The sequence below is a fragment of the Glycine max genome, chromosome 13 (assembly GCF_000004515.6).
Source record: "Glycine max cultivar Williams 82 chromosome 13, Glycine_max_v4.0, whole genome shotgun sequence".
Taxonomy (NCBI): domain Eukaryota; kingdom Viridiplantae; phylum Streptophyta; class Magnoliopsida; order Fabales; family Fabaceae; genus Glycine; species Glycine max.
Window position 1 is genome coordinate 36,888,805 of NC_038249.2, and position 15,925 is coordinate 36,904,729.

At 34.1% G+C, this 15,925-nt stretch overlaps 2 protein-coding genes across 2 annotated transcripts; one reads left to right on the forward strand and one right to left on the reverse strand.

The window, feature by feature from the left end:
- Positions 1 to 805: 805 nt before the first annotated feature.
- LOC100801731 (SUN domain-containing protein 2) lies at positions 806 to 3,547 on the forward strand. The gene has a single exon (XM_003541783.5). It carries the CDS (start codon positions 1,158 to 1,160, stop codon positions 3,342 to 3,344), a length of 2,187 nt encoding a protein of 728 aa, XP_003541831.1. The 5' UTR covers positions 806 to 1,157; the 3' UTR covers positions 3,345 to 3,547.
- An 8,290-nt stretch (positions 3,548 to 11,837) lies between these two features.
- LOC100802263 (uncharacterized) lies at positions 11,838 to 15,050 on the reverse strand. Its single transcript, XM_014765895.3, is given in 4 exon segments — positions 11,838 to 12,173; positions 12,261 to 12,286; positions 13,429 to 13,647; positions 14,551 to 15,050. Coding segments are annotated over 4 exon segments (852 nt in total). The 5' UTR covers positions 14,917 to 15,050; the 3' UTR covers positions 11,838 to 11,932.
- Positions 15,051 to 15,925: the final 875 nt, after the last annotated feature.

The window sequence follows — 15,925 nt, forward strand, 5'->3', positions numbered from 1 at the left end:
AGAAAAATAAATCTTTCATAATAAAAAAGTAAAGTAACAAATAGTCATTTTTACTTTTTTATGGTATTATCATAATTTTGTATGGTAGAATTAATATTATGTGTTATCCAAACACTGTCCCACAATATGGCTTAGGTTTAGTTCCGTGATAATGTGATAACATTTGTATTACAAATGAAAGTAATAATCAGTGTTGATAGTTTTACATGACAAATTTTAATATTGTTAATTCTTTTTTATAAATTGAATATTTAGACAAGTTATTTCAAAACTTAAAATATATAAATGTACAGTAATAATCCATAACACTGAGTGTTTATAAAAATCATTTATCAATAAGATTTTCCTATCAGCTATTGAATTAATCTTTATTTACGTAGTTTAATATATGAGAAATAAATGTAAAATTGTATTTTTGGTTCCCCAATTTATTTTTACTTTTGAATTTGATTTCCCAGTAATTTAATTTATAAATTTGGTCCCTCTATTTTTTAAAATCGTACAATGTTGGTCCCTAGGATATAAAGTGAGGTTTAGTGTCACATGTAACATTCTTATTGAATGATGATGGTCATATGTTTTGATTCTGATTAGATGTCAATTCTATAAAAGATGAAATGAATTTTTATTTTCATTGATCAATAAAAAACATGACATGTGACAGTCATTATTATATAACATGTGACACTAAACATCACTTATTGACGGTTAACATCTAATTATGACCCAAAAAATTAATATTACACGATTTTTCAAAATAAAAAAATCAAATTTATAAACTAAATTACCGAGGAATCAAATTCAAAACTAAAATCAAATTTATAATTTTGCCTAAAGAAAAAAAAGGCACGAGTTGGCAACAAGAGCCTACCCTACAATCCAGCCACACTGGGTTACATTTTGATAAAGACAAACAGCATTTCGTCATCTTCCATTAAACACTTTGTTTCTTATCATCTCTCTCTCACACATAGTAGTAGAGGATAATAGTTCACCACACCTCACAACCAAGCAAAGATAGTAAGTACACATACTATTAGCTTAGCTCTTTCATTTATTGACTGTGTGCTTTGCTTAGAACAACACTACCATCCCAAAAAAAATCCCTCTTGTGTCACTCAATGGCCATGCCATGACTTGGCAGCAACTCTCAAAAAATGGAAACAGATAGAGAGAGACCCCATCGCAGCACAAGCGAGTTGTTTGTTTGCTTCACTTCCCGTTTGTCCTCTTCATCCATGAAGCTCTCATCCAAGTCCATTCTCAGCCCAAGCCGCAGCAGAGACCCTCCTCAGATTTCCCTCTCTTCCTCCCTCAGCAGGAGGCTCAAGAGCAATGGCAGCATCAAGGGTGGTGGAGGTGGTCAAGCCTCTCCAATGTTCCCAACCGGTGGTGGTGGCAAGAGAAGAGGCTGTGGCTTTGAGAATCCTGAACCTTCTTCTCCCAAAGTCACTTGCATTGGCCAGGTGAGGGTGAAAACCAAGAAGCAAGGGAAGAAGATGAGGGCAAGGTCCAAGAGACGAGGTGAAGCTAGCTTCAGGAAGGGTGAACAACAAGTTGGTGTTAATTCTAATGCTAATATTGGTAGTGCAAATCTGAATCCAGATCTCACTAGACAGAACAGCCAAGGGTTTCAGCATCACCAGAACTGTTTGAAGCATAGGAATAACCAAAGATGGGTGCATCTTCCTTTGACTATATGTGAGGCTTTGAGGGAGTTTAGTTGTTTTTTTCCTTGTAGGTCTTCTTGCATGTCAACTGAAAAGGAGGAGAAAGGTGGTGGAGTGGAAGGAGGAGGACATGGGATGATGATGAGAGAGGGTTCATGTGGGATTAATAATAATAATAATAACAATAATAATAACAATGTTGGAAGGTGGTTGGTGGCTTTGCAAGATGGGGATGGGAAGGGGAGGGGGATTGAGCTTGTGATGGAGGAGGAGATGGAGGTGAGTGGGAGAGAGAGGAGTGTGAGGAGTCATAGTCAGAGGAGGCATGTGTTTGAGGACATTGATGTTGATTTGGTGGTGGGAGAGGAGCAAGAGAAGAAGCATGAGGAGTTGGTTGGAGAGGAGGAAGAGCAGGCTAGAGTTAGCATATGTATTCCTCCCAAGAATGCTCTTTTGTTGATGAGGTGCAGATCTGATCCGGTCAAAATGGCTGCTTTGGCTAACCGGTTTTGGGAATCTCCTGTTCACAAAGACAAATGTCAAGAAGAACAACAAGATGATGAAGAAGAAAGTGGAGATGAGGAGGAAGAGCAAGAGGATGACAAAGAGCAACACCACAAAATGAAAGATGAACAACAAGAAGAAGCACTAGAGCAAGTTGAAAGAGAAGCCATAGAAGATAGCATTTGTGAGAGAGAAACAGAAACTGCTGTTGTAGCCACTGAAAATGATGAAGAAGAACAAGATGGGAAAGAAAGCTATGAAATTGTAAGCAGAGAAAATCTAGAAAGCCAAGTATTTACTGAAGTAGTAAAAGAGGAAGAAAAGGTTGATGAAGAAGAAGCAGCAAATGGAGGAAATGCCATTGAAGAAGGTGAAACTTTAACTCACCCAGAAGCTTATTCAGATCTAGAGAACCTTAAAACCGAAGAAAAAGAGGCTAATCTCGAAGAGGGTAAAGAAGAGAGAGAAAACAACGATAGCTCGGAACTTTCTTCCACCCCAGAAACCTTCGCAGCTTCAGAAAAAGAAAACGACGGAGCAGAGGCAGAAACAGAACCAGTAACGGTGGAAACTTCAGAAGGGTCAACGGAGGAGGAAGAAGAGAAAGTGATCGAACCGAAGGAACAACCTCAGCAACCAGGCCCGACCCGAGAACCAAACTCGGATCCGGAGTCAATGGAGCGAGAAAACGGGTCAAAGCGCGAAGAGAGAGACAGAGAAGCGTTGCCGGAGTGTTTGTTGCTGATGATGTGCGAGCCGAAGCTGTCGATGGAGGTTTCTAAGGAAACGTGGGTGTGCAGCACCGACTTCATACGGTGGCTGCCGGAGAGAACCGCCGCAGGCGGCGGCAACAGGGTCGCCGCAGAAACGCTTGCAAAGTCCAAGCCAAAACCGAAGCCGATGATGCAGCCACCGCGGTCGTCGTGCTCGTTCCCGGCGGCGAGAGGCGGCGCCGGGGTGTCGATGGCGGCGATGATTGAGCAGAAGCTGATGGGGTCCAAATCGGGTAACGGGTACGAGCCGTTTGTGCTCACGCGCTGCAAGTCGGAGCCGATGCGGTCCTCGGCTAAGCTCGCGCCGGAGGCTTGTTTCTGGAACAACAGGAAGCTCGAGCCGCACCCACCCGCGGCACAGCTTGGAGTCGGCGCGCCGGCTGGTATTGGGTTCTGATTTTGATTTTTTTTCTTTCCTTTTCTCGAAATCTCAAATTTTCCTTATTTTCTTTAATTAATTGACAGAATAATCAATTGTTGTTATGTATTATGTGTAGATTATTATCGCTAAACTTTGGGCAGCTTTGGTAAGTTAGGATTATTGAGTATACTATTTTGCTGTTTTTAGAATGTAATCCTTTGTATAAATAGTTTTAGTGATGCTATTTGTTTTGGGCTCCATTATTACTCGTTAGTGAATTTATAATAAGAGTTTAATTTCTGCATTATTAGCTAATTTGGTACTATGATTTTTACACCATTAGTGAATGTAGTGGTATTTACTCTTGTAATGGTTGGTAAATTTCTTAGTTGGGGTCCTATTATGTAGGAGATAATGGAAGTCCCTACTTGCCGTTTGGGTTGAATTCGGAGTGGTTGGAGGCTTGAAGTATAGGCGTGATTTCTGAAGGGTATATAAATAAAAGTTAGTGGGGGCATTTTGTTAAGGTTGTTGTGTTTGGTTGTCTGATGCCATAATTAGGTTGGAATTCTTGTGGAATTTGGTCAATGGTCGTTCATCGTTTTAAATAACTGCTGTTATTGAGTTGTGTTATAGTCATTATAAAGTCTTCATGAGCGGTTACAGTTTGGTGGTTAGAAGCCGGAGGAAAGTATGCGTAAAGGGCAATGAGGAATTGAGATATAGGTTGAGAATTGAAACTTAGGAAACCAATAAAACATGTACCACCTCATTTTTTTTTTCTTTTCGTAAAATATTTTTTTAAAAAATATATTTAAAAATAAATAGACTTTTAGAAAAATAATAAGGTTTTTATAATTAAATAAATAAGAAATAATTTTATTAATTAAAATAATAATTTTAAGGTAAATAAAATAAGTATATGTTCTTATAAAATAAGAAAATATTTTATTTATTTATTAGATATGGAGTATAATAAAATTCATTTTTATAAAAAAAAAAGAATAAATAATATGTTGAGAGTGTCTTAGTTATAAATAAATATATATTATATCAGTTTTTACATTTATGATACGTCTTTATGAATTTGGGCTTGATAATTGTTGGATCATCGTAAAATTTGAACATCAGATTTGAAATTAATTTTTGTACATCCCTATCGTTGGAATTTGTGAAATAATATCTGTGGAAGAAGAAATATTTTTTGCACATAAACAGTAAAATTGAGGCTCTAATTTTTCTTTTCTTTTCTCTAATGCTGAGAAATTATACTAGAACAATTAGAGGAAAAACTTGAAGAATCTTAGGAAATTGTTAGAGACGTTGCTATGGATTATACACGTGAGTCCGAGGTAAGAGATGAATTTATTGTAATTGGGGTTAGAATGAACATGTGTAGAGATTTTTAGAGGATTAGATTGAGGTTTATTTTGAGATATTTATTGAATTATAATTCTTCCTTTATAATAAAATTGAGTGTTCTTGGTGTTTTCATAATTTTTACCTATGATTTTGATTTCTTTTGATTTTAATATGATTATGTGAAATTGTTTGAGAAATTTAATCATATGAACATAACATATTAATATTATTATTGTGTGACATGTATATAATACATGAGGTGTGATAACATGTTATCTTGGGATTATGGAAGTGTGATGAACTATGTGTAAGTGACAAGTTGAGTATGTATTAAATTGTAAGATCACATGTGTGTATTGAGTTCTAAGTTATGAACTGTAAGACCCTTTAAGGGCAATGAGTTAATGCTCAACGAATATTGTGATGGGATCCACTGTGGGAACTCAACAAGTTTAATCACTTTGAGGCCCGACAAGTTAAAATTATTTTGAAGAGTCGTGTGTTTTGTACAGTTCATGATAGGGTCTACATGTTAAAATATTTTTTGGATTGAACCTGAATCAGGAGGGAGAGACCTTGACGGATTCTTCGAAGTATAGGTCTTGAGGGTAAATACACTTGGTTTGAATATTCCTTGAAACCTATGCTGATCCCATATAATTGGAGCATTCTCACAAAACAGAGTCACTCTGATTGGTCTCTCTATGATTTTATCTAGTGAGAGTGACTTGACTTGACTTACCAGTACGCGGTCTGTCTTGTCATGTACTCCTGGGCACCTGACAAGGTTTTTCACTAACATGATACCACATTGCATATAGGATTGAGTCTTAGTATATTTGTTGCATAATGCTTGTGTATTGATCGAAATTGATTGGTTGAGTGATATTGTGTTTTAATCCTTGAGTATGTGAATGATGTGAAAATGTGTGAGACGTGTAGTGTTGAGATGTGATGTTACGCGATAAGTGGTGGAATGACGTGAGTTGTGTTGAAGTACGTTGTATTTCATTTATATGATATATATATATATATCTATGTTATTTTGCTTCTCTCTATTAGTTAAGAATGTGATAACTCACTTCTTGTATGTTATTTATGTTTGGATCCTATAATGATCTTGAACTTTATGTTCGTGAGAGCAGATGGTTAGGTGGATGGTTGTGGAGAACATCATGTTAAAGGATACTGGAACACAATGCTTTGATAAGATGAGGCATTGAGATATAAATTTTTATATTATTTACATAATATTTTGAACATGTTACTTTATATTATTATGTTGCTTAACTTGTTTTCTTTTGTAAAAAATTGAAAGATCTTGCTTTGGGCCAAAGATGTTTTCATACTCTTATTTAATAAGTTTTTAATTTTATGATTAATGTGAATATGAATACTTTATCCTCATGAGCTTATTTATATTTATTATAAAAAAATCATTTATAAAATTTTATATTTCTATATATTTTATTATATAAATATGTATACGAGAGGGTTTAAAAAAAAACAGTAGTTGGACTACTTCTTGATTGGAGTTGTATTTAATGGTTAAAAGGCAACGTGAACCAATATGGAAAAGAGTGAAGCTTATGAATCATGTAGAAAATTTCTGATTCATAATAAGCTAGTGGTGGGATTTTTTTTTTTGTTTTTGTTATTACTCTGTTGGGGTAATTTTGTTCTGGATAAGATAGTTAAGTGGAGTAAAGTTTTTTTTTTAATATTTAACACAATGATATATCCTAAACATAAATTTGAGACTTTTGATTAAGTGAAAACAATTTCAAATAAATTGTTATCCATATTTTGTGGATTTAGTGGTGAGGTTGGGTTATATGCACGAGGATTTAATATTGATTCTCATTATACTATATAAAAAATGTGAAAATTTTCAGAACAGCAATTTCTCTTTTAAGTAAAATTTTGGCGCAGATAACCTGCGTAAATCATTAAGACATAATCTAACCGATTGGAAAAACAGTGAATAGTGTAGGTTTTATCTTACAGAATATTATTATTTTATGCGTACTTCTTTAATCAATGGTTTTACAATAGGACTTCTACTATGAATATATGCTAGTAAAGACAAACATTATTAATGGACTTTATAAAATCCTAGTAACGAGTCTTTTTGATCTTTTAGCAAAGCAAGCATTTGGTTTGTTAAAGTGTGTTACGTGTTTGATTTGTCCGCGCTCATAATCTTGAATGATTTTGAGATAATTATGTGTGATACAGCTTGAGCTTGAAAGCAACTATACTGAGGATAAGCTGTAAAGTTAGCGTTTTGTCTTTCCCATTGCATTGTTTTCCCATTCCTTTGCAATAGATTTTCAGAATTTCAAAGCGTTTCCTCAGTCAATCAATTATAGACTTCGAAGCATAGTCAATTCCCAAGACAGCAAAAACTATAGTATGATTATCTTGCAAGCTTTTCCCCTCTTTCTTTGCAATAGGTAAGGACAAAGCCAAAGACAAGAAAGAAAAGCCGAGAAGGAAACAAATCATGCTCATTCATTTAATTAATCCTTGGATTCACAGTCTTTGAGGCAGCGTCTCCTTCACCTCACTATGTTTTAAGTTCGATAGTTGATATTCAATTAATTTACTTGAAATACTAATGAAATATTGAAATTTATTTAAAGGATGAATCTCTCTAATCAAATCTTATTTCATACAAATTGGTCTAAAATTTGAACTCTTGACCACATACTTAAAAGACAATATGCTCGGACTCTTGGTAATTGGATTAGAGTTTTTGATGTTATTCATGTTTTTATTCTTTATGTGGTTTTGGCTAATGTAATTGCTGTCACATTCCCGGAGGATTTCTAGTGTTGTGTGGGTTTTTCCCACAAATTCACAAAAGAAAAATCACATGATGATATGTGTAACACCTATTTTTTTTAAATAAATTAAAAATGATTTTTATTTATAAATAAATAGAGTTTTAGAAAAAATGAGGATTTAATAATTAAATAAATAAGGAGAAATAATTTTATTAATTAAAATAATGGTTTGAAGGAAAATAAAAACAATATTTTATTTATTTATTCGATATGAAATAAAATAGAGTTCTATTTTATAAAATAATAAAAATAAAGAAAAATAGAGTAAATAATAGGTTGAGAGTATAAATAGAGGCATAGTGGGTCAGTTTCTAAACTGATTTACGTTTCTACGCTCTCTCTTTCTCTCAAATTCGTTTTCCCTTCCCTCTTCCAAAATTCTCTTTTTTTTCCACATACATTCAAACATGTCATAGTAAAACGACGATCCCAGATTCGTTAACCGTTGGATCATCATAAAATTTGGTTTGAAATTTATTTTCACACACACCCATCGTTAGGATTTTCGAGATAGTGTGTGTGGTGGAAGAAATGTCCCAAACAATAAGCTTTCACTTTTTCGCATACACCACCTTCGTAACCCATTTTCTCACATTCTTACCGTTGGGATTTGCGAAATAATATTTTTGTAGAGAGAAATTAGTCTCGCACATTGACAGTAACGCTTGAAAATCCTAACAGGCCAAACAGAGGAAAAATTTGAGGAATCTTAGGAAAATACTAGAGACGTTGCTATCACTTCCAGACTACATAGGTGAGCCCCGCTTAGAGGTAAGGGATAAGTTTATCGCAATTGGGTTTAGAATGAACATGTGTAGAAATCATTAGGAGATCAAATTGAGATTTATTTTGAGATGTTTTTTGAATTATAATTTTTCCTTTATGATTATAAATACAATATTATTGTGTTTGACAGACCAATTAATTTTCTAATGCGAATTGGTTGATAAAATTGAGTGCTCTTGGTGTTTTCGTGTTTTTAACCTAGAATTTTGATTCATTGATTTTGATATGATTGTGTGGAATTGTTTGAGGGGTTTTACTCCCCATGTTGTGAGAAGCATTTTTGTATAATTTTTTTGTACTTTGGACAAGATTTGCTAGATTGGCATGATAAATTGTTATATTGAGATTAAAATTGTGCCTAAGTGATAAATTAAATATGTGATGAATTGCGAGATAACATGCTGCTTTGAAATCATAACATTGTTATTGGGATTGAGTATAAGCGTAAAGTTAAATATGCGTTGATTTGTGAGATACATGTAAACATGTGATGGTAGATTGTGATATGTTAAAATTGTGAACATGAAATTTGGTTGTGAATAAGTGTGTGATTAGCATTTGATGTGACAATACTTGTATTGTGAATTGTGAATTATACAATAATCCGACATATGTTTACCTTGAGAAAAATGTTTATGCGTAGTGTTAATGGGAAAATGTAGGATTCGTAATTAGGAACCTAAAGTGTTAAATTGTAGCACAACGTGTTAAACGTGTTTGAAACACGAGTGTGAGGTCGTGGGCATTGTATAGTTCATGAGCAGTGTCTGCGTGCAAAAATTATTTTAAGGATTGGACCTAAATCAAGAAGGTGAGGCCCTAACGGATTCCTCGGAGTCTAGGTCTTGGGGGTAAAGACACTCAATTGAGTGTTCCTCTAAACCTATGTTGATTCCATATGGTTGTAACATTCTCACAAAACAGAGTGACTCTGACTGGTCAGTTTATGATTTTACTTAGTGAGAGTGATTTGACATATCATTGTGTGGTGTGTCTCGTTATGTACTCCTAAGCGTCCTAAGTTAATTTTTCACTGACATGCTACCACATTGCATATAGGCTTGAGTCTTAGTATAATTGTTGCATAACACTTGCTAATTGTCTATTATGAAATTGATAAGTGTTATTATGTCTTGACTCAAGTGTGTGATTCATGTGTAATGTGATTAGTGATTGAAAAATGATTTTTAAATGATAAAGTGGTGAAGTGACGTGGATTGTATTAAGTTGAGTTATGTTATAAATACTTTCGTAATTTATTTTGATTACATCTTTGTTTATTTGTTTTTTTAGAAATGTGATAACTCATTCCTTGTGTGCTATTTGTATTTGGATTCTGTAATTATCTCGAACCTTGTGTTCGTGGGAGCAGATGACTAGGTATATGACTTTAAAGAACCTCGTGCTAGAGAACGTTGTGACACAATGCTCTGATAAGATGTGACATTGGGGATAAATTTTTATTTTAATTGCATGATGTTATTTTATTTTATTTTACCTCAATGCTTTAACAAAATTTTCTTTGTAAACTTTGACGGTCTTGTTCTGAGCCGAATATGCTTTTAATAAGTTTTATTTGGTAATAGCGAAGTGAATGTGAACTTTTTACCCATAAATTTGTTTATCTATATTTTTATATGTTTTATTTATTTATATGTATGTCAGAATAGAAAATGTCACAATCTGCTAAGTATTACACACCATGTTGGTTTCAAGATGTAATTTTCAACTTTGTTTTCACACACACATATATACTTGCATGTGCCAACTTCAGTAAATTGTTGAACCCCACAGCACGAAACAAAAGTAAATCATGTAGCTACCTTTACTATTTATTTATTTTTATGCGTTAATATGAATGAGAAGTGTTCAGAAGCATGTTTAAATCCTTAATTGTGAAGATGGAGCATGAGGTGTAAAACCACGGTTGAGACATCGACAACCAGATGTTTGATTCTTGCTTAAAAAGTTTCATGATCTTAGTTGCTTTATTATATGGAAAAAGGGTAGGACTGATTAGAAATCTTGAGTTGAAAAAGGACGAACAGAGAAAAACACCATGGAAGCTGTTATCATAAAGTGTTTTTGCTGTAAACTTTTTGAACAGATTGGAAATGGTGTAGGGAATGGGAGATAGACATTCTGGCACCCACAAAGTGATAGTTTGCACATGGATAGCAGAACCAATAATGAAGGGAGGCCTCGCGAAAGCCCCATTTGTAATATATGTTCGAAGAGAACTACAATATTTTCATTTGAGAGTCAAAGGTAGAAATGTTGAATATATAATCAGTTGTTTATTTCGTAGAAAAATGGAGTCATTAAAAGTTATTTAATGACAACTTAATAATTTTAAAAGGCACATAACTTGTATATTTTTCTTTAGGAAAATCTCGATACTTGTCTTATACAAGAGTATTCAGAAGAAAGAAAAAGTATACAAGAGTACATCAAATGAGAATATAAGTTTGAGAAATAAATCTTGTCTATTGAATATTATATGAATAGTTAAAAAAAAATATTTTGCTAGAATATGATTTTGATTCTTTATATAAGATTGAATAATTAATATAAGCTCTTTGTGTACTCTTTATTACTTTTGGAGGAAGAGAGAATGAGTTTTTTTGTCCCAATTACCAATGGCGTCATTAATCTAAATAACATCGATCACAAAAGTAAATAAGTAAAATTCTTCAATTTCTTGTTTCCACGTAGCTATATGATGTTTATGTCCATGTGGGTTGAGCTACTAACATGCAGCAGAGTTGTGTCTGAGAACTTACCTAACTCTAATTATTGCATGTACAATTATGTACAAACACACAAACATCTCTAACTAAATGTACTCAAAGCTGATATTCCAAGTTCACTACAAGCTGGTCTTAGTAGCCATTTACTAGAGGTTCAAGGTAGAGTTAGAGGTGATGGAGTTCTTAGTTTAATTAAGATATTACCATACAACTTGGGGGTCAAGACATGCCTTAGATCCGAACACAGTGATCTGTCGCGTGTATAGAAGTAAGAAACACCCTCAGCTTTTGAGTTAGTTTATAAGCAAGCTAAGCCCAAATCCAAGGATCTAAGACTGCAAAACTGCATTGCAGGGGATAGTTTTAAGGTTCCAATTTGAAGGATTTGTGTAACTTGAATTGGTGGCAAAGGAGAATCAGCAAAATGGCTAGAATGCAGTGCGCCATTACACTTATAAGGAAAAATACCAGTAGTGGCAAAGGATAGACTAGGGGTATGCACCTTGCTCTTCATCTCAAATAACCGATGATAATAAAACACAAATTTTTGGTGAAGGCCACAAAAATGTAAATGCAGCAATTGGAATTTGTAAACTTAATTGATGTTTCATTGAATGGATTGAGTAACTGCAAACAAGTCCTCAGCTTCTCCCTATCAAAACAAAACTGACAAAATTATGCCAAACGGAAAGGGTAAAATAGGGGACATGAGAATAGAGCTTCCATAAACTTATAAAAAAAAATTCATTATTAAGACTAGTAACAGCATTGAACGTGCCACCTACATTACTCCCAAAAGAGAAAGGATATGTTAATTTTACATGTGGACAAAATTTACTGACCTCCATTTTAACTTCACTATATTTACACCTAATAACTATTGTGCATCATTTGAACTTTGTTCTTCCTTCCTGCTGCTCAATTCAGTCTTATCTGTGGAACTCTCAATGGATGAATTTGATAAATTTGGCTGATCGGTGCTTTTACTTTCAGTTTCCTTTTCAGTTGAATTTCCCATGATGAATTTGAGGGCAAGCTGGCCAGAATAAAGGAATAAACCAAGGGAATTCAGGCCAAAAACAAATGTTGCAAGGTAGGTCAAGCCATTCACTATTGTCCTGTGAAAAATTGTCATATAGTTGTCAGGCCAGGTGCTTTGAAAAAAGAACAGCAAGGCCCGGATAGAAAAAAGAGATTGAAGCTACCTTATGGTAATGGTTATCTGGCGGACCTGAAAAGCATACAATTACAAAGCATCAAGAACTTGAACATCTGTTCTGTTGTCATTTTCTCTACTAGATTCATACATATTTAGCACAATCTCTAGTTTCAACCTGGGAATGAATTGCCTTACTAATCTCCAATGATTAAACTTCAGTAAAATTGAATATTCCGATCACCACAGTTCAGTATTCGATATGACCATGATCTAATACAGATCAACATAAAATACCCATGTAAATGAAAGCAATGCTGAAAACTTCAATCAAACTGTCAATACACGGAGCAGCTATGACTTGAGGTATATTCAGTAGGCTCATCAATTATACAGAATAACTATGAAGTAATACAAATCATCATTAAATATCCATGTAAGTTAAACAATGTTGCAAACTTCAATCAAACTGTGTCACTACACCAGGCAGCAATGATTTAACATACACATATTTTTCAACCAAAATACTAGAGGGTAAAACATAAGCAGTTTTAAGATAATCATTTCAATCAAATATGTCCTAGGAAGAAATTTGTGAAAGAAACACAACCCCACATGTTTGAAGACTTCTGCTTGAAGGAAATGACACCAATCAAAGTACATGCACATTCCTTGGACAGATGGATTCATGTTACCAAAGCTACTCTTTGTTTCTTCATCTGAAATGATTACTTTTCTATCTTTTTACAACAAGTGTTTTGGAGTCTCAATTTTAAAATTTAACTAAAGAAAGAATGATAAGCCACCCAAGGAAAAATTGTTCAGAATAATTAAGCCTAGTAACCAGGAAAAAAAATATATTAAGAGATGAAACACACTTCCATTATAATTTTACCATCATCACAGTTAAGAAGATTAATTGACAAAGATTCCTATTCCTAGCTGTCCGACCTACTAATGATATCAAATCAAGATTCAAATCGTGAATGGCAAAGCTCATTTTTGAATCTTGAATCATAATTTGTATCGAATCGCGAGATTCTAAGACAAGGAAAAACTAACTTCAAATATACAATATAAATGACATAGTGTTCAAACTCTGACCTTTTTATTTGGTTAAATTAATAAAAGAAATGGAATTTTCTAATTCCAAATAACATGCCGTGCAACAAAAAAGAATAAATACAGATTAAAGAAGGACAGGAGACGAGACATACAGAGAAGTTATCTGAAATTGTCTGTCGGTTTAGACCTGCCTCAATGGTAGTGGCAAACTTATAGAGAATAAGAGCAATAACTCCAGCAGATATTCCCCCAAGCAATGCCTAACCAGGTGAAGCTGAATCCTCCTTAGCCTTCACTGAACCCGACCCCATAGCTTTCAAGCTATCCAATGCTTCTTCCTTTATTGACTTCTCTCCTGAAGACCTGAATTGCTAAAACCACAAAACCTATTTCAATGAATACATAGACTGCATCATAACAGCACAAATAAGTAAAATCACAGCAAAACTTAATGTGAACAGCATAACAACAAAATCAACCCAATACATCCAATTTCATTTTTTAAAGCCAAAAATCCATTCTTCGAAATCATTTCTCACCAAAACATTTATAAAGAAAAGGGTAACTACACACATTATCCTACAGACAAATTGAAAATGCCAAAAGCAGCAAAACACAAATAGTGACAATTATACACAATCAAATAACCTTTAATTTTTTTTTTCTAGTCTTAGAATTTGAGCTTGAGCCCAAATCAACTCAAAAAACTAACTCATGGAGTGAGGGTTACCCCCCACTTGTATACACTATTTTGGTCATATCAGATCTCCAACACCTCCCTCACACTGAAGACTAAACATCTCTTGAATATGAAATTTGTAAGATTGAACAACTGTAGGATGGTTCAATAACGGCCTGATAGCCCAACAACAACAATTAGGATAGACTCTGTTAGGCTTTGACTCAACCCAAAAGCTAACTTGTGAAGTTAGGATTGCCTCCCACCTATATAAACTATTTTGGCCATATCACTAGTCAATCTAAGATCGCCAACATCTAGAATTTAGTTGAAATGCACTTTACAATAGTATCATAGACTATATGATACGTTATTAATTTTCCCAGTAACCACTTTATAAGTCAAAATTGACATTTTTACAGTTTTTTTTAAACGAAAATACACAGAAACTTAGCATGGCACATAATCCTAAGTCAAATTGAAACCCAAGTGGCAATTATGTTATGAATAACAAAACAACCTTCAAAAAGTATAATTTTTTTCTTTCAGATAATCTTGGAATGAAGAAAAAAACAAGAGAGAAGAGTGTGGTTACTGATTGTTTGACACGTTGAGCCCTGCGGCGGAGGGAGCGGAAGAGGAAGACGGAGACGGCGCCGGTGAGGAGAACACTGGAAGCGACTTGGATGGGAGAAGGGTCGTCGGCGGTGGCGAAAATGGAAGGAGTGGAAGAGAATGGAAGTTCAACAGGGCCCTCTCCTTCTGTCTCAAAGTCAATGTCTGCTGCTGCATCGGCGAGTTGTGCGAGCCATGGAGGAATGGCTGAAGCCGAAACAGAGTGGAGAATGGTGGGTTTGTGGTGAAGAAGAGGTGGGAGAATGGAGAGAGGGGGTTTAACTTTGTGGTGTGTGAGTGTGAATGGGAAGAGAAGGTGGTGGTGGTGGCACTGAGAGTGCAACATCTGATATATAGTATATGGCAGTGATTTGATTATTTTGAGGAGTGCTGTTCCCAGCTTCAGGGATGATAATGGTGCTTCTGTTGTTGCTGTTTATGCTACCACTAAGACTAAGATACCTTCTCGAGTTTGTTTGGCTTTTGGTGTCAAAAGCGAATTTCCCCATATGGCCATATCCATTGATCACGCAGTTAAACGATTTTTCGTTTTCCCTTTCAGTGTTAAATGAAAAATAAAAAAACTTAAACTAGTATTATTTCGCACATTTTGAAATTTTTAGTGTTAAATGAAAAAAACAACAACGTTTTTTACAAGAATAAAAAAAAAAACTAAGCTATTATTATTTCGCACATTCTGTAGTTTTTTCACATATTTTTATCATAATGTTTTTAATTTTTGCATATTTTATTATTATTATTTTCATATATTTTTTTGTTAGTAATAAAACCAATATTATTTTTGGAACATGTAAGCACTTTGTTATAAAAATTGGACAGTAAATATTTGGGTGAAAAAATATGCAATTAAGAAAAAAAAATCTTGAATTCTTAAAATAAATCTCATATTTCATCTCACTTGAGCATAGTAATACATCACATATTAAACCATGCATACATTATGTATAATCACTTTCGGCTTAATGTTTTCCCGAGGGTAAATAAACTAATGTCAAAACCATAAATCTCACAGAAGAATTCTACAGTTAGTTTGAAAACAGAATTTCCAGAATAATACTAAGTCTAGTAATGATAGAGAAAATATATATACACAAGAATTTGTTTAATGTGTATTTTAGTAGGCAAGAAACAAAAGGAGATCATTAAATTATGAAGTTCCAAACCAAGGAGCAAATAATAAAAACAAGGCAAACCACATTATATTTGGAGAGGGGTTTAGAGTTTAAAGAAGTTTGTGTTGTGTCCATCGAGTGGGATAAGACTCTGCTGTTTATGTTGTTGACTTGTTGTGTTGTATCCATCCATATACCCCCATAGGTCATTTTTCGATGTGT

Coding starts and splice junctions, on each gene's coding strand:
- LOC100801731 (XM_003541783.5), top strand. CDS start 1,158: ATGGAAACAGATAGAGAGAGACCCCATCGCAGCACAAGCGAGTTGTTT.